The sequence below is a fragment of the Eretmochelys imbricata genome, chromosome 1 (genome assembly GCF_965152235.1).
Source record: "Eretmochelys imbricata isolate rEreImb1 chromosome 1, rEreImb1.hap1, whole genome shotgun sequence".
In the NCBI taxonomy this organism is placed as follows: domain Eukaryota; kingdom Metazoa; phylum Chordata; order Testudines; family Cheloniidae; genus Eretmochelys; species Eretmochelys imbricata.
The window spans coordinates 161813983-161832028 of NC_135572.1; the positions used below are offsets into that span (position 1 = coordinate 161813983).

General features: G+C 40.3%; 1 protein-coding gene across 1 annotated transcript; it reads right to left on the reverse strand.

The window, feature by feature from the left end:
• Positions 1-465: 465 nt before the first annotated feature.
• ETS2 (ETS proto-oncogene 2, transcription factor) lies at positions 466-17801 on the reverse strand. The gene is made up of 10 exons (XM_077818447.1): positions 17669-17801; positions 13085-13156; positions 9260-9380; positions 7317-7436; positions 6787-6987; positions 5681-5764; positions 4513-4734; positions 4119-4386; positions 3366-3480; positions 466-1904 (listed from the first exon to the last, which is right to left on the reverse strand). Exons 2-10 carry the CDS (start codon positions 13154-13156, stop codon positions 1689-1691), a joined length of 1419 nt encoding a protein of 472 aa, XP_077674573.1. The 5' UTR covers positions 17669-17801; the 3' UTR covers positions 466-1688.
• Between the last annotated feature and the right edge of the window lie 245 nt (positions 17802-18046).

The window sequence follows — 18046 nt, forward strand, 5'->3', positions numbered from 1 at the left end:
TAATTGCACTTTAAAATTCACACTTTACCTTAATCCAAATGATCAAATGCCAGTTTGAGTTAAAACTCTTGAAAAATATTAACTTCTCCAGATGATGGGGGAACATAAGTTCTTGTAACTTGAATCAGACATATGTACTGTACTCTCTAGCAGTAAAGGGGGAGAGGGCCAGCACAATGCTGTTTGAGGAAGGGCATAGAGCCTTGTGCAACATATTCTGTACAAAGCTAATCACCACTGCAAAGAGTTATTGCCTGATTCTCCTCCCACAAGAGCTGTACACTGAGGTACTTCAACTCTTTTCAAGAGACTTCCTTCCAGTTTACACTGGTCTGAGAATCAGGTCTGTGACTTTAGAAGGTATTTCTGTTCCCAAAAAAAGGACTATAAGAGCCAATCAAAATGTTTAGGAATTCATAGAAATTATGCACACCATTTTTTCTGTTTAAGATGTTTTAATAAAGATTTGTCCCCCCCCACCCCCACACACACACTGTACAACACATTTCGTGTACATCAAGCTCAGATAAAAATAAGGCTCTTACAAATTACATTTTTTCAGTGATTTTTTTTTTTTTTGCAATAAAAATTAGCTGCTACATAAATCCCTCCTGATCTCTGAAAAGGAGCCACAATTATTTCCAAAAATAGAATTCATATTTTAATCATATGGGATAAACTAGAGGGGAAAAAAAGACAACTCAAAAAAAAGCTTGTATATAAATTGTTTTTAAAAGGACATGCATAGAAGTGAAAAAACATGCGCCATTTATCAAGAAAAATTCCACTTATCCATGTTAATTTTTTTTTCAGTTAGGCGAAACAGGCTCTTTATGCCCCAGATTACATCAGTTTCTTGCCAAAATGAACAAAGTTTACCAACTGCAGTCAGGGCAAAATATTCACCAATACCCTCCATCTGACTGTCATATTACAGGCCTACAGTATAATCATGTACAAGGCATTTAACAGACTTCCTCAAACTGCAAAATGTTGTATGTCCTATTCAAACATGAGACAAATATTTACATTCTTCCTATTTCAAACACACATACAATTAGTTTAAATTACATTATACAATATCTGTTAAATAGGAACATATAAATATATACAAACTGACTTGAAATGGTGTGATTCCCCCCCTTGGAAGAAAAAAATTATAATTGCTACACCAAATTTTGAAACAAAAAACAAAATTTTTGTTTCTGTACCTAACATGTTTGTGTAATAAAATGTACAATACAAACTGTCTCACTCTCGGCTTTAAAATAAAAGGTTAAGTAGGTTTTTTTTTTTAAAAAATGCATATCATGATGTAAGCAACGTGGTTAAGTTTTGAGCTAGAATTCTGATGTATAACTGGTCACTCTCCAACCTTTGGTATTAAAAACAACCCATAATAAAAGGCCAAAACATTTAACCCTAGAGCATTTTCATGTCTTCAGGTTAGAGCTAGGCACTGTGTCATCCTCCACACTGCTCCAAGGGACTTGGTGCAGCAATACTTGAAGCCATTGCATCTGATGAAATAAGGCCACTTCTTCCTTCAGCTTTCCCTGATTACAAAACCAGTTCAAGGTCCTTATTTCTTAACAGTTGCACCAATCTGAAAAGACTGACTGCAGATGGGTCCTAGTCACAGTTCAAAATCTTGCAATCTCTGCCAGTTTTGCACGATATCGCAGTGCTCAATCTTCTGTGTCTGGCTGTACTCCCAGCATGGCATGAAGTTCCTCTGCCGTGTACCCCAGCAGGTTCTGTAGGTCACATACAAACCGGTACACATAGCGTTTCCCTGATGTTTTGTGGATGATGTTCTTGTCATAATAATAGCGCAGGCCTCGGCTTAGTTTCTCATAGTTCATTTTTGGCTTGTTTTTCCTCCTTCCCCACCGTCGTGCCACCTTCAGCCCCAAGGTGGGGGAAGAAGAGAGAAAGTATGCTTTAATTGGTTTGTTCTGCCTATCTCAGTTAGCTGATAAATAGGAAAATTAAACTTAATTTAGCAACCAAGTCGTTTTGTTGGTTCAAATGCCATCAAATCAGTGAGGATACTTGGGTGAGTAAGAGCTGAAGTCTTAAACAATCTGAGTTATGGGCCAAGCTTTTTGGCCCGAGGGCCACACTGGGGTTGCGAAACTGTATGGAGGGCCAGGTAGGGAAGGCTGTGCCTCCCACACAGCCTGGCCCCTGCCCCCATCTGCCCCCTCCCATCCCCTGACTGCCCCCCTCAGAATCTCCAACCCATTCAATCCCCCCTGCTCCTTGTCCCCTGACCACCCCCTCCTGGGACCCCTGTCCCTAACTGCCCCCCTCCCCCCGAGACCTCACCCCCTATCCAACCCCCCCGCTCCCTGTCCCTTGAGTGCCCCCCTGACCCCTATCCATGCCCTTGCGACCCTGACCCCAACCCGCTCCCTGTCCCCTGAGTGCCCCCCCCGAACCTCTGCCCTTTATCCAAACCCCCTGCTCCCCACCCCCATACCATGCTGCTCAGAGCAGCAGGAGCTCGCAGCCCGCCAGAGCCAGCCCCACCACCCGGCAGGAGTGGTGGGCCAGAGCGCTGGCGGCACAGCAGTGGCATTGCTGCGGGGGAGGGGCCAGGGACTAGCCTCCCCGGCCAGGAGCTCAGGGTCCAGGCAGGACAGTCCCATGGGCCACATATGGCCCACCGGCCGTACTTTGCCCACCTCTGGTCTATGAACATGATGCCAATAGGTAGTGGATGGGCGCATGAGGCACCTTGCCACAAAGGGTTTAAAAAAAAAAAAAAGTTGTTAGTGCAAGAGAAGAGGTTAAGGTGAATTCCTCTCTCTCAAAGAGCTACACAACTCACACGTGAGGTGGTTAAGTCACTTAAGGCCATATCCAAAGCTCACTGAAGGCAATGGGAGTCTTTTCATTGACTTCTGTAGGCCTCGGATCAGGCCCTTTAACTGCGTCAGAAAGGGGTTCCATCGTCAATTAGAGGGTTGGAGTTTATTCTGTTAGTGACTAATTTCCAAATGATCACAGCAGTCATTTGATGTATATCTAAAAAACAGACCTTTGAAGGCCTCACTATTCTGTGCATCTGCCATGTTTCTCTCAATTCCCAGGGGTTTTATCAGTTAAGTTACTTTCCTTAAACAGTTAAGCAATGCTGCAAGTTAAATGTAAAGGCAGCATGCAAAGACAGGAATATAAGACACTAAACTTTTATGTACATCTAAGTACTTGACGGATGCTCTTGAAGTCACCCAGCTGTAAAACGTTTACAGAGGCAAAGACTCCTGATCTTGTAAACACTTTGCCTTGAGGGGTGTGCCTTTCTCTGATGGAGGATCAGGCCCTAGGTTTTTATTCAGTCACAACTGGCCACATACCTCATCTGGATCAGCAAGTTTAAACTCCCATCCATCTCCAGTCCAGCTAATAAATGACTGACAGGATTTGTCTGTTAGTAACTCCAGAAGGAATTGCCACAGTTGTATAGGTCCACTGCCTGTAAAAACCAAGAAGGGTAAAATTATTAGCCACAACTAAAGGATATAGTAAGACACATACCATAATCCTAAGATTTATCTAACTGATATAATTTTAAGATGTTTGGCTGAGGCAAAGAACGACTGTTTCTGTAACAGGAATCTGCTGAAGGATACATTATAATGAACTGAGTACACTATTTTAATTCAAAGTAGTTATTTGAACCAAGCTTTACTTCTCCCCCACCCCTTCACTTCATTCCTTTCTGCTGGCAGCTATATTTAAAACCTTAAAGGTCCTAAACTAAAGTCCGTGCCCTGATGAAGCTTCCAGTGATGAGCATTTTGCCTGAGTTAAGTAGTCTAGGAACGAGTGCTTAGTGGGTGAGTCAGTGCTGGTGAACTCCTTGAACTGACTGTTTTGTCTGGAGTTTCCCTTCTTTTTAGGCAGATGGAGCTCTACCAAGAATAGAATGCATTCCAGGTTTTAAAACAGGCTGTTTTTTACTAGAATATTGCATTATTAGTGAATAAATCATTCATGAACAATGAGTAAGGGAGGTTGAGAGGTACACTCTTCCTTTATCACAACGGACATATACCCACACAAGGGATCAGAAGCAAGAGAACAAGAGATATATTGTGTGACATCACTTGCCTGTAAAGCCTGCTAGAATTGCTGCTGGTATAACTGGTTTCCCTTGCTCTACAGGATCACTTCTTTCTTGAATGTAGTCTTTGAAAGACATTGTAGGTTTGTTCAGACATAGAGACTGACTACAATCATCTTCAAAACTTTCATAAGAGGGCACACGTTGTACATCCACTAAAGAGGATTGGCTGTTCCAGGACTGAAGTTGAGAATCTGTGCTTTCATAACTTTCTGTGCCACTGTCACTTGATTCATGCTCTCTGGGCTTACCTAAAAAATTAAATAATGGTGGTTGTTCAGTTTATTTTGTATGTATAAGCCACATTAAGTAAAAAAGAGTGCACAGAGTAGAGAGCCTTAAACTAATAATTAGCAAATGGATAAGGTAAATCTTACCAGAGTTATCCATCAGCAAGTTCAGATTGTTTGTGAAGTCGCGGGTCATGGAGCAGTAGTTCACGCTGACGGTCTCTAACTGAGCTTTGGGGAACATTGAAAATTCTTGATCTGGGCTGAGGAGATTTGGTCCTGCAGAAGTCTGACATAAGTCACTCAGGAGGCTGGCTTTGGGGTAGCTATGTATTTGCATACCATAAGGGGCCTGTTCTGTATTAAAACCTAAAATGACAAGGGCGGGGGGAAGGAATGGATTAGTTATTCACTACAATCCTTCTCATAAACGTAATACCTTCATGTAAGCAGAATAAAACCAAGTCAACCCTTCCACTGCAACACAGACATACAGTTATGCCACTAAAAAAATATTTTTAAGCTGAAAACTTGACTGGGTAGGAATGATAGGGTATGGGTCTAATCCAAAAAGTCTACTAAAGTCAGCAGAAGGACTCCAATTGACTGCACTAGGGTTTAACCAGGTTCTGTATCACACAACCAGTATCTGCCGTATGATTTACAGATTGCCAGTTGCGCACAGAGCTCTCTGTGGTTTCCCAGAATGACAGAACAGAGAGAAAGTGCTGGGGAGGGGGCTAGGTGGTCCATAGCAGGATTCCTCTCTTGTTAACTGATCAGCAGATTGAGAAATACTGTGCTGAAAATACAACCTCATACACATAAGCAGCCTGGGGTAGGGGGGAAGAGAGATGTCAGGAGAGGGCCACTGGTCCCTGTCCTCTCCCTCCCTCCCTATTTACTCCATCTGCCCTCTGAGGCTTCATATTGCCTCCACCTTTCTTCTACCAAAAAGAACCAAAAACATGACTCCTGCTGGACCCCCATCAGTGCTGCTTTAGATTCAGCCTGGTAGTTGTGGTAATGGCCAGTTTGTACTAAACCATTTATTTGTGCAGAAAACTTATGAAATCCCAAATTTGTTTTTGGTAAATGAATTGCCAAAAATCAAGACTTGACTTTGATTAACCACAGCTTTCACACTGTCTTCTTTCCTCCTGGTTTCACAGACTCCAAGATTTGCCTCAAAAAAAATATCTAGTCTGATTATTTTCAGTGTTCAAACCAACTTGCAGAATTACAGTTTGTGATATCACGAGCAGCATAATGCTAAGGAGGGGATTTTAAATGTCAACCAAATCAGGATACCTACTTAATGAGTTGTTATTGACCCAGTGTGGGGCTGAGGTAAGATGAGAGTTTTCAACATATTGGTCCTGTGTCTTCTCTTGACTGTCTGAAAACAGAACAAATATCCTTTTTATACATCTGACCAGGACATTATGGGGAACTTCAAGGCAACTGGAGGTATTTGTGACAGTCATGAAGTTAGTTACCCGACAAACTTTCAAAGAAATAACTGCTGGTAGGGAAAATTTCATGCCGATGGAATTCTAATATTCAATCGGTCTAAAAATCTGCAACACATTTAAGGCCCTGATCCTGCAAACATTTCAGCAATTGCTTAACTTCATGCACATGTGCAGTCCCATAGAAGTCATGGGATTATATACACATACTTAAAAGTTTGTAGGATCTGGGCATTAGGTAAGTGTTTTACACACAGGACTATAACAGTGAAAAGACAAAAAGCAAAATCACCAAAATCCAGCTAGACAAAAGAACACTCAACTTCCAAAGTTGTTTAACAAATGCTTAAATGAAAGACAACTTATGGTAACAATGGGAAAAGAAAAAAAAAGTTCTCCCTTTTTTCAATGTAGTTGTTTTGGCTCTCATCTTGTTGGAGGATTAGGGTGGGTAGATCCCTGCATCCATGTGAAGCCCCTAGACAAAATTTGTCCTCATCCTTCTTTTGTCTCAATGAAAAGACCCTGAAGTCTCTGTCACTCTTACATTCATTCACTGACTTATTCCAAAACACTGGTAAAAGTCACTAGTAACATGACTTGACCTAGTTTGACTTTTGGTTACATTTTTTTTCTGATTTGAATTATATATTGCATCAGATCCATCCTAATCTCATTTATATCAATGACTATTCTGTATAAAACTGCTGCTGAGACAACTGCTGTTTGGCAGTAATTGACAAGCTAGAAATGACTGATTGCTTTTATGCTCTCCAGAAAATGATTTTTTAAAGCTACCTTTGATAATGTTTAAAGATTTTAAAAATTCACTTTGAGTTTCTTTAGGCAATTACAAAACCACAACTCGGTGAAATACATCACCGTTTTGTTTGAGGGGGTTGCTTTGTTAGGATCACAGAGGAGTCGTCCTTTTTGGCTCTCTAGTTACCTTTTATCATCTGTTCCAGGTGTTCCCACAGAATGTCACCTACATAATCAGGAGCCAGCTCCAAGAAATGTTCCTTGCCCAGGTTGCACAAGTCTTGGCCGTTCATGACAAACTGAGGAAAGTTCACATTTGCCAAACTAAACTCCCTGGTAGCCCAAAAAAGCCATTGGCAAACCTGCTGTTCAGTCCATAGCCAAGGATCTGCAAATGGGGGGGGGTGGTTGTGGAAGAGAAAAGAAACGCGTAACATTTAGAGGCAACTCTTGATATTTATGTTCATAAGAACCTAAAATAAAAGTTTAGGTAAAAAGATATTGAGAGTGAGGGCTCACGTTTAAAAAAGAGTTATCTAGGATATCTACTTCTGAAGATCAAATATCAATGATTTAGTCTTAATTTTAAATCACTGCCCTAATTTTTCCTTCTATATTCTTTTAATCAGTGGATGAGCTCAGTTTACTTGCTATTCTCGTCATCTAACCAATCAGCATCATTTTGCACTAAAAAGATTATAAAAAGAAAGCACTTACTATTTGGGATACCCAGACGACACTGTTCCTTTGCAAAGCCACTGAAAGTAGCTTTTAAAGCTTGACTCATAACGGCCTTACTGCATGGGGTTAGGAGAGGCAATTCACAGCTGTTTGACTCTAAAAGAAAGGGGGAGGAGTGGAGACATTAGCATTTAGGCTAATGGACCAGACAAATAAGAATCCACAATGTTAAAGAACGAGCAAAAGAGGCTTCCAACTATAAAATGGGACCAAATATGGCAAGCCCTATCTGTAATAGTTATTTCTATGCCAGCGTAAGATTGTCGCAGCTAATGATGCAGACTCAGATTGACTTTGGTAGTAAGAAGTATGCCTTTGTTATGTAGAGTCAATTATCTTTATGAGAAAACAAGAAGACTGCTTCTTCCTCTTCTCTCCTCTATAATCCAAGAGCCAAGTGACCTCTTGTCAACTCTGGATACCCTGCACTGAGCTTGAGAACCAAGTAACGAGGAGGGTAGTAATGATGAGTTGGCTTGTGGTACATTTACCACTGCACTAGATTGAATGTCAGACCCACTCATGCATAGATCAGTCAGTTGAATTTGTGGTGTTGTCATGTATTATCCAATGGTTAGAGTGTAATACATAAATTTGGCATTGGGAACTAGCTTGTGACCCAAAATGTAACTGGCTGATGATCCTGGTACTTGAATTTTATGCAGCCATAAATTGTTATAAATTCATAATCTAGATAATCAACTCCTTAGTTAATGCTGCAACCAACTTCCATTCAAAGGAATAATTTAGCCCCCATCCTATCTTCTTTATTAGAAAGATTTGGCATGAAAATTTCCAGACTTCTTCTGGAAGTAAAGAGCATTTTCAAGTAAAGTTTGAAGAAAATTGGTCAAATTGTTTTTGCATTATCTGTCATTTTAAAAAAAGTTACCCGGATTTGATATTCTGACTGGTGTCAGACATTTCCTTGGGTTCCCTCTAGCTTGGAACCAGCTGGTCAATACTTCTTCAAACTTTCAACTTTCCACACATCTCTTTGAAAACGAGTGCACAGATTGTAGTTGACACAGTTAGGTTGCACTCATGTTATTAATAATTGCTATATCTAATAAAGTTAACGTCACAGGGAGAGCGTGCATACGCATGAGATAAGCTGTCAGGCTTTAGGACTGTGCATGAATCTGCAAAGCTAATCTAGCTATCTATGGTCTGCAATGAGCTCCATGTCAGCAAGCAGGTGAACCTCTGCACACATGTGGAGCTCACTGCAAGGCTGACTAAAAACTTAGGTGCAACACCCATCACCATTGTATCGGAGTAGCTCGGGAATAAGCCAGTCAGAGAGATCTGAGGTGAAGGTAAATTGAGAACTTTGAGTACAGTCCTGCTACAAGGATTTCAATGCGTTACTTATGCAAAATTTCTAAAGCTGCACAATAAACCTGAGGGAAAGGGGGCCAAGGACCTTGCAGAGTTCTACATTTATACAAGTTCAGCGGGACTAAATACAGCTCTAATATTCTGTCTTTCCCCATTTTAAAAATACACCAACTTGAGTTATAGAAATGAACAAGTAAGTAAAGGTAGGTAAAGATTATTAGTAATGTTAATCTTAACAGATACACACATCCAAAGACCTTTTTAATTCTGCCTCAGTATGCCTAACTGGCCTTCTACAGACAACAGATCCTCTTATATTCACACACCCTACTACAGTGTAGGTTTCTGCTATGGGAAGCTGTAAGCCAGCAATAGAACTACTCATGTGAAAAAACTTAATGTATGTAAATGTCTGCAGGACTGAAGTCTTAAGGTAATATTAAAAAAAAGTCTTCTCTATTATTAAAGATTTATTGTTGTGCATCGTAGGTAACAGTGACAGAAACCTACTTAGAGAACCCAGCACTTTCTATTTTGACTGATGTGGCTGATCAAACTAAAACGCAAGCAATATTTACCATAAGAAATCGAATCAAATCCTGTTGGTACTTCTTGAAGGGTTTGATCTTCATTTAATGAGGGAAAATATCCTGCAAACAGAGAGTTTGTGACGTCAAAGGCATCAAATGCTGGTTGATGCTGAAAAACAGTTTAGAAAAAGAATATTCAGTGTAAGTATTCTACTAGAGCACTGCTAACAGCAACTACAAAGAGGACAGGTTGTTTGTATGTACACTATCTCCAGGTACTATCTTCTGAAAACTATTAAACCATGAGTTCAGAGTATAAACAAATAACTATTAATGCAATGTTAAGGGTTGCATAGTTAAAATAAAAATGCAAAAGATTCTAACAGCAGCATTCACTTTCCTGTGTGGCACATTCTGTATGTCCTATGGTAATCATTTTTTTTTACAACATGAACAGTGGTATACTAAGCTACACATTATACAAAATAGATGAATGCTATGTTTATAATGCAGATGAACTAATTTTTCTGTTATGTTTCCTGTCCTTCTGCGCCAGACCCACAGATGGTGTAAATAAGAATAGATCACTGACTTCACTGGAGCTAAGCTGATTTTCATAAGCTGAGGATCTGGCCTTCTGATTTTTGACTGTGCCACTCTGATACACTAAAATGCAAAAGAGCTGTGTTTAACCTTTTCAAAGACAATGCTGCCTGCATTAAATTGTTAGAAGTTAAATGACCCCAATTAGGCGCTGATGCTTCTACCTCCATGAAGGCGAGAGGATCAAGTTCCCGGATGAGCGGTTATTGACTGGAGGCAGCGTTCTGCAAGACTGTGTTTGAAAAGGCTGCTTTACAGTGTGACAGCTGCATCTTTGAATTTAAAGATGCTAGACTACTGAGATACAATGAAAACTACAAACTTTAGTTATAGTAGGCACAACTAGCAGCCATTTTAACAGGTGTGTATCTAAATTTTAACGGATTGCTAAATTGTAAAGAGATGTTACTATCATTTTTAGCCTTGTAACAGACAGCTAATGATGACTTCAAGTGCTAATTATTATAATTCACTAGTCCTTCTAGTATAACAAAAATAATTGCCAACATGAAGACGCAAGTAAGCTTACTTATATTTTTGGAAATATTCAATCTGAATGATATTACTTAAGACTGTAAAACATACAGTCTTACAGGATTTATGAAGTAGAGTCTTTTCTTAGGTTTATTTTATTTTTATGGTTTAGGTAACCGGATTGTACCAACTACTGCATTTCATAAAAAGCAGCTTGTTAATCCGCAGCAGTCTCTAATGATTCTTTGCTAGTTTAAACCAATTAACAAGAATAAGTAGGACTGGCTATAATAGAATGTTTGAGGGGGAAAAGGAGAGATTTCTGATGAGCTAATAGTCACTTTTATTAAAGATTACAAATATTTGTAGAAAATCTTGTCTATCATTCAAACTCTGAAGTGCTCTAGTTGGGAGGTGGTGTACATGCGAAGTTATTACTGAATCTCCCAGGCCACATGCACCCCTTCTTCATAAATAGGTCTAAAAGTTACAAGCTTTTTCTACCAAAGTGAGCTGAATAAGTTTATACTTAACATGCCAACTAGTCATGAACAAGACTTGTAGCAACAGGTAGAGGCTATCACTAGACATTCCTATTGATGAGATTTAAAAACACAAACCAAAAGCCACAACCCAAACCTGTGGATACAGTATTTGAAAAGCTACAGAGCACAGCAATGATACCCATATGAGAGCATCTGCAGTAAAGGGGAGCCAGAGACTAAGGAACCACATACAATCTCTGTAGACAGTTCCTATTTGCTTAGGCATCCACTTAAATGTTCATGCCAAGGTACAGATTTCTGGTGAGAATAAACTAATGCTCCTCAGCATAACACAGATTTGGTCTCAACTGACTGTACTAACTTAAATTGTTTTTGCAGAATAGCATATTAACTATCTGGTCTTTCCTGAATCCACCATCGTTCCTTTCTGGAGTTTACAGCTTTTCTATTTTGGTGTATGGTGCTATTTTTGTTTTGTAAACTGGCTGGGCAGAAACTCAAGACAGACAGACACTTTGGCTTGCATGTAGTACTGAGGTTTTTTTTTATAAAAAGTTGCTATGCATTTCAGGGTGCAATTCATAGCAGCCTATGACCCACAGAAGGAAGAGGCTGGCATGAAGAAAAATCTAGAAGTCTTCCTTCTAATGGCTAATTTAGTCCAAAAATTAACTCTGCTGGTCAGCTCAGTGTAAGTAATATTGTTCATACTAATTAAGATTGTTCGTGTACATATATGATAGCAATAAGAAAAGTCAGAGTAAAGATACTTTAAAGATTTTTGTTATCTGTGAAATAGTTGTTAAAACCAGCTGGTCTGGTCTGCTACTAAAAAATGCTTTAAATGTTAATAGATAATAGCTCTGATTCACCATTTGTATCTAGAGAAAAGGCCAAGATCTTTCAACATAATCTGGAAACTCCTGTATTTTGTGTAAATAAATGACCCTTATAGTGACTCACTGAAGGGAAAAAAAGCAGTAGTATATGAATGAGTAGAAAGCATACTGTACCCATGTCTCATATTTCAGAAATGTAAAATGTATTAGTTAATGTTTGAACATTGCTCTGAATAGGTAATAAAACCCCATATGGGATAAATCCTGCTCACTTTACTCAGTCAACCAAAAAAAAAAAAAAAAAGAGGGGGTGGGGCATTATGTGGTTTCATGGCAGTTATGTATAAATTTAGTAATAAACTGTGCAAAACTTGAAGCAAATCCAAAAGAATATTTCACCATTGCATAGTTGTTTCCAAGAGTCTTAAGGGTTGACCTAAGATTGCGACAAATTGTCATCTAACTCCAGTTTCCTTTGTGCCTGGCATAACTCCTGCATGGGAGAGCACTCAATTCACAAATTTCACATAAAGCTTCCTATTATGCTCTATGAAATGAATATTTGGTTGCTGGTTAGCAAAACAAATTATATAAGGCGGGGGGTGGCGGGGGTGAGAGAAGAGGAGAAACAAAAAACAAAAACACACATTTGTAACTGACTTTAAACGAGACTGTGATATTGCCTCAAACACTAGCATTTCTCATAACATTCTAGGCCAAAAAGAGTTTGACTGGTCTTTATTTGCTTTTCCTTGATCATCACAATACAAGCGACCAATGCTGGCCAAAGACCTTTCATGAATAATTACAAAAAGTATGTTAAATGGATGTTCTTGCAGACAGTTACAAAAATGAAATCTTTTAAATTCTGTTTTTTCTAACCTGTCCTCGATTTGTAAATATCTTTCAAAGCAACTCAAGACATTTGAACAACCGTTTCTTACGTATAAGACTGAATAGTTTTGTTTTCATGCATTTTACTCTAGATTTTCATTTGGTAGATTTGCACATAACCACAGAGAATTTAATTTTCCCATACTAGACCAATGCTTTTACATACATCAGTCCTATCAAAAGACATTGACAGCCTTGCATGAAGTTAAATGTAGAAAGACCATCTAGGACCCAGTCCTGCTGCCCTTACTTGCACAATTCTGATTGAGTTCAATAAATTGAACATCAGAATCTGACTTTTCATCTTGCTTTCCAATCTTTAAGATGGATTTGTCAAATGTATATTTTCCTGTTTAAACAGGGTGCTTTAAATGGCTAGGTATAAAGTGTTTGTTCCTTATCTTATAAAAATAATCAGCAGCAAGAAGGAACCCAAATGTAGTTAGCATAGTCTCTCTTCAGCATGCATATGCAGGTCTCTCACTAACATGAGAAATACGCGTATGGAGTGGGAGTTTAGGCCACTTGTTTTTAGCATCTCTCCTAGGAAAACTCACCTTGAGCATTCCTCTGTAGACATTAGACACAGGGGCTACCTGATCCATGTTCTTGATTCCAAAGTCACTCATCTGAAATGAAAAGAGAACGTATGAAAAATGTGTTCTTGCAAAGGTGAGTCCATTAACAGGAGCACCTTATCTGCTCTATTGTAGACCATAAACTTGTAATACAACAAAATGCTTCATTCAGAGAATCCTCTGACAAGGCAATAATATGAAAGCTTTCATCTTGAGTACTGTGTCCTCAACACCGGGCCTGATTTACACAGTTTGAATTGGGATGAACTCCATCAAAATCATTGACATTAAAGTGGTAGGAGATGTATATGTGAGAAGCAGATCAAGCTCTTCGCATACAAGATGAAAGTCTTCCTAGTACCTAAGTTTGTTGAATTTAAGTTTACAGGCCTACAGAAATTCTTTGCTTGCCAACTATTCATTGCTTATCCCTAGGTGTCTTCAAGTTTTGGTTCCAGTGCCTTAAATGTTCATGCTTTGACTTTTTGAATTTTGACTTTGTTTACTGGATTTTTACTAAACACCCATAAACGACTTACGACTTTCCCTTTCCAATTAGGGTGTGGGGCTGCATGTAAGATTTAGCGAGTCCTCTTTGTTTTCACTCAAAATATTCTGGAACTAAATCTTGGACAATATGTCTTTTGGGACAATCCAGAATACACAATCAAGTACTGAATACAGGTTGTTTATAATGTGAATTATTAGCCTAAGAAAAATGTGGCTTCTGATAGATGGATACAAGCTTCAGTTATTTACCCTTTGACAATCAGTTGAATAAACAGTATTTGGAGACTAAGCAAAATAAGCAATAACCCATTGTGAGCAGATGTAATTTCACAACACTACAGGGTTAGGTACTTTGAACACATCAGAAGGAACATGCAGTAAGATGCATCTCTGAAAAAGTTGACTGTCTGGTAGATATTTTAATTCTATTACCCATTTTCCATTCTCTCCCTTTTTATGGAAATCGCAACAGAGTCTATTCCAAAGACTGATCTGAGTATTTATTAAAGAAAATATCCCCAAAGTGTTACACTACTGTTTTGCACACTCATAACTTAAAATGTAACCAAGTTTGGTAAAAATATTTGTTTGAGGATCAACTGTCTGCCAAGTTTCTGCCTAAAATATCTTACTACAGTTATAAACTCAACATCTTAAGAGGGTTTGTAATATAATGGGACTGATAACAGACTTGTCTGCAGTAGCATAAAAATACTGTCCTATGGCCTATAATACAGAAACAGAATTGTGTGTGATTTTATGACTAGTTCTAATCTATGTTTGACAAAATAGTGACATATTCATAGTAGCTCACTCAAACAGAAGGCTGTAACGTAGGCTTACGGGCATTGCTCTGGCTTATCATAAGGACAAACCACATTGAACAAAAGTGATTTATCAGAATCCACTGAGACACTGTTCATTTAAAACTTTTCCTTTCATTTTGTCTTAGCACAATGCTGGCTTCTCCACCTTTACAGAAAGTGTTTAGAAACTAATATTAGTCCATAAATGCCATATCAGGAAAAGGTCAGCCCCACCATTCCCACATCAAAGCAGTAGCTATTAGAAAACTAAATTATTTCTGCCCCCCTTGGTTACTTCTATATACACATGTAAAAATAAAATATTTAAAAAAATCAAGTACTCAAAAGAAACTAAGCAAATCAAAGAAGGTCTAAGCAAAACAAATGCAGCTTGCTGTAATGATAAACATCCAAAGTATCTATAAAAATAAACCAATAAAACCAGCCTCTTTTCTCCTCTCCTTTGTCCGATCACTCAAAATCCTAAATATTTAAGCTTAAAGGCTCATTTTGGCTTTAGTGTCAACTGTTCTTCCACATACAAAACAATGACTGAAAATAGAAAACAACTGCATTTGAAAGGAATACAGTCAGGCAAACTTCACCTAAATATGGAAAATGCTACCTGGTGTGATTTTGTGGAAATGAGAACACAAAATATCCTCTCTCTTTTATGAACGTGTTGGTAATGAACAGTGATCTCTCCACAGTTCAGGTCATAAATTCACTCAAGTGTCCCTCGTCCCTCCCCTGAAGATATTACAATTTTAAATTAACATCTTATCCTGTTAATCCTGTTGCTCCTTTTCAGAGTATCATGAATTTCTAAAGCTTTTTAGTCTCTGTTACTACTCCTTATAATTTAATAGTATCTAGCTATAAGCCTCAACTTCTAGATATAGCTGCAATTTGTGATGCAGAAATGCTTTTGCGTATGTTTTCCCAATAACCTTAATTTTTGGCCCATCATTTATTGTGATTAGTCTGAAGGTTTCAGGTGAAATCCTGGCCCCGAAGTCAACTGTAATCTTGCCAATGACTTCAAGAGGACTAGGATTTTACCTGTCTTTTTTTGGTCTCAGTAAGTGTTCACAATACAAGTAGTATTTAAAAAGGTGTAACTGGCATTTCTTCCAGTATATTAAACTGAACACTATTTCTCTATGCCAGTCTGCTCACTTGCTATTTCAACCACACACAATCACTTTGTCAGTGTTATGTTTTGAAGGCAACTGGAAATAGACTCTGTAGCACACCAAAATCCTCATCAATATTTTTTTTCCTTTGATCAAATTCTTCAAGTACAACTTGTATGACAAATGAAAGGATACAGTTATTCATAGCGTTACCAGTTTGGGTGATCAACCAATGAGGCAAGGGTTTCCAGCTCTGTGATAGGGAACTCACCAACATACTGGAAAATAAACTGGGCGGAGTGTGCGATGCAGATCTTTGCAACAGAGAGACTTAAAGTTGGAGTATTTCATTGGGATGGTGAATGTTGTTATTTTAAGTTCTTAAAAAGGCACAATGGCTCAATGTGACTGGGCCTCACTACCCACTCCTCCACTAAACATTGACAACTGATTCTCGTTGGCTACAATGAGTAACTAGCAGAACACCTTTGTCAACACCCGTGCACGGCTGAGAGTGGGTGAACCTGAACAGACTCAACAGGATCAAGCAATTAACTAATACTTCTGAATGCTGGTCAACTTCTTTCAGCAATAACCAGGTACTTCCTTTACCTAGAGTAAACCTGTACCTATTCAAAAGAAAAACTAAAATCGGTGTTAATATTTGAGACCTAACTAATTAGGCAGCTAGTCTTCATAGCCTAGATCCACCAGTTCTTCCTAAGCAAAACTCCATCGGACTTCAAAGTGTTTCGTACAATGGGCTTTAAAAAAATAAAAGTAAATTAAAAAAAAATCAAGAAAGCTCTTAATTTCTAAGTTTAACTATTTGATTCCAGTTAGGAGTGATGCTTCCTTACAAGATAGATGACTTGTCACGGCTGACACACTTGCCCATAAAAAAGTAAGGTGTAGAAATCATGCAACCAGAACTACCAAAAAACCAAAACAACCCCCCGACACACACCTTTAACATAAACCACCCACACAAAAACAAAAACCAGACCAAAAACATCTGATGTATCTGCCTATCAAATGGTGGCTTAGAAAAATATTTCTAGACATATTGGGGGAGGGAGAATCTATATAGTTCTCACCCAAACTCCTGGTTACTGGTTTTAGATCACACAAGGGGCTTTTAAAACTTGGATTTAATTTTTTTAACTGACTTTATACTGTGATGTACATAGACTCCTATGTAAAAGCTGCTGCTGTTGAATCTGTTTGCTCCCCCCAGCCCTCTTCTTCCCCCTCCACCCCCCCCCCCGCATTTGTATTGTAAGGTAACAATAAACAGTCTTATTGGCTGACATGTCAGCCAGTCTTTGCTACTAAAAAAAAAACAAAAAACCCACCACACCCCTCGTTGCCCCCCAACACAGTCACATCCAAGGGACTTCGGTGAGTTCCAACGTTTAACCTACTGCTCAAGCTTCCAGAGTATCAGAAACAATGTATAAAACAATGTTTTAAGTATGTGCCACCTTCTTCCTACCACACTAGGAGGATAAAGGAGATCATCATAATCCAGCGATAGATTCCAAGAACTCACAATTCAGCGAAAGACCAGCCAGGCTAAAAGAACTTCTAAATGTTTCTCACACCGGCAAGGCTAGAAAGAGCCTCCCTGTAAGGCGGGGGAGGGGGACACACGACCTTCAAAAACCAATTTCGATGGGCCCTCGCCGCTTGACTCCAAAGCGGCTCTCACCTACTTAACCCGATGTCATCTGACTCACCGATATAAAATACAGCGATTCCCTTACACGCCAAACCGGAGCGGGGGGGAGCAGCCGGGCGCGCTGAGGGAGCGGGCGGGGCGGGGCGAGGAAGGGTCGTTCCGCGCACAGGGCGCTGCCCGCGCCGCAGTTCGAGGCGGCTCCCTCCCGCAAAGTTTGGGCGCCGGGGCAGATCCCGAGCCCGCTGCGGCCCGGCGGCCCCTCCAGCGGCGGCGGCAGAAGCGGGGGCTGGTCTCGCTGCAGGCGCCGCGCAAGAGCGGACAGCGTGAGACAAGCGGCACAGGCTGCGGATCCACGCGGCGGCCGAGCGCCCCCTTCAAATCCATCGCGCCCCCTCCGGGCCGCGCCGGGCGGCTGAATCCTGCGCCTTACCTGGGCCGCCCCGAGCCGAGGTCCCGCCGGGAAGCTCTCCAAACCCAGCGCTCGCTCCTGCTGCTGCTGCTGCTGCTGCTGCTCCCGCCTCCAAACGACGCCGCCGCCGCCTCGTCCGGAGCCAAAATCGCCTTTGCTGGCGCGGGGGGCGGCGCGGCGCGGTGCGGTGCGTGGGCGCTGGCTGTGCCCGCCGCGGCTGCTGGCTCCGAGTGCGCCGCGCTCCGCTCTGTGCGCTCCTCCGAGCCTCCCGCGGGCTCTTCAGCGGGCAGGAAAAGGGGGCGGAGCGCGCCTCCCTGCGGGCCCGGCCTCCCCGGCTCACACGAGGAGGCGGAAGAGCCGCTTCCTTTTCTTATCGCGGGTGTTGTCCTTTCGAGTCTG

Bases quoted from the DNA above. Each gene is read 5' to 3' on its own strand.
- ETS2 (XM_077818447.1), bottom strand. From the start codon at position 13,156: ATGAGTGACTTTGGAATCAAGAACATGGATCAGGTAGCCCCTGTGTCT. The intron at 4,735-5,680 runs GTAGGTATCCTG...TTGTCATTTTAG, and splicing joins GGTCAATAACAACTCATTAA to GTTTTAATACAGAACAGGCC. The intron at 4,387-4,512 runs GTAAGATTTACC...TTAATTTTTTAG, and splicing joins CTTGCTGATGGATAACTCTG to GTAAGCCCAGAGAGCATGAA.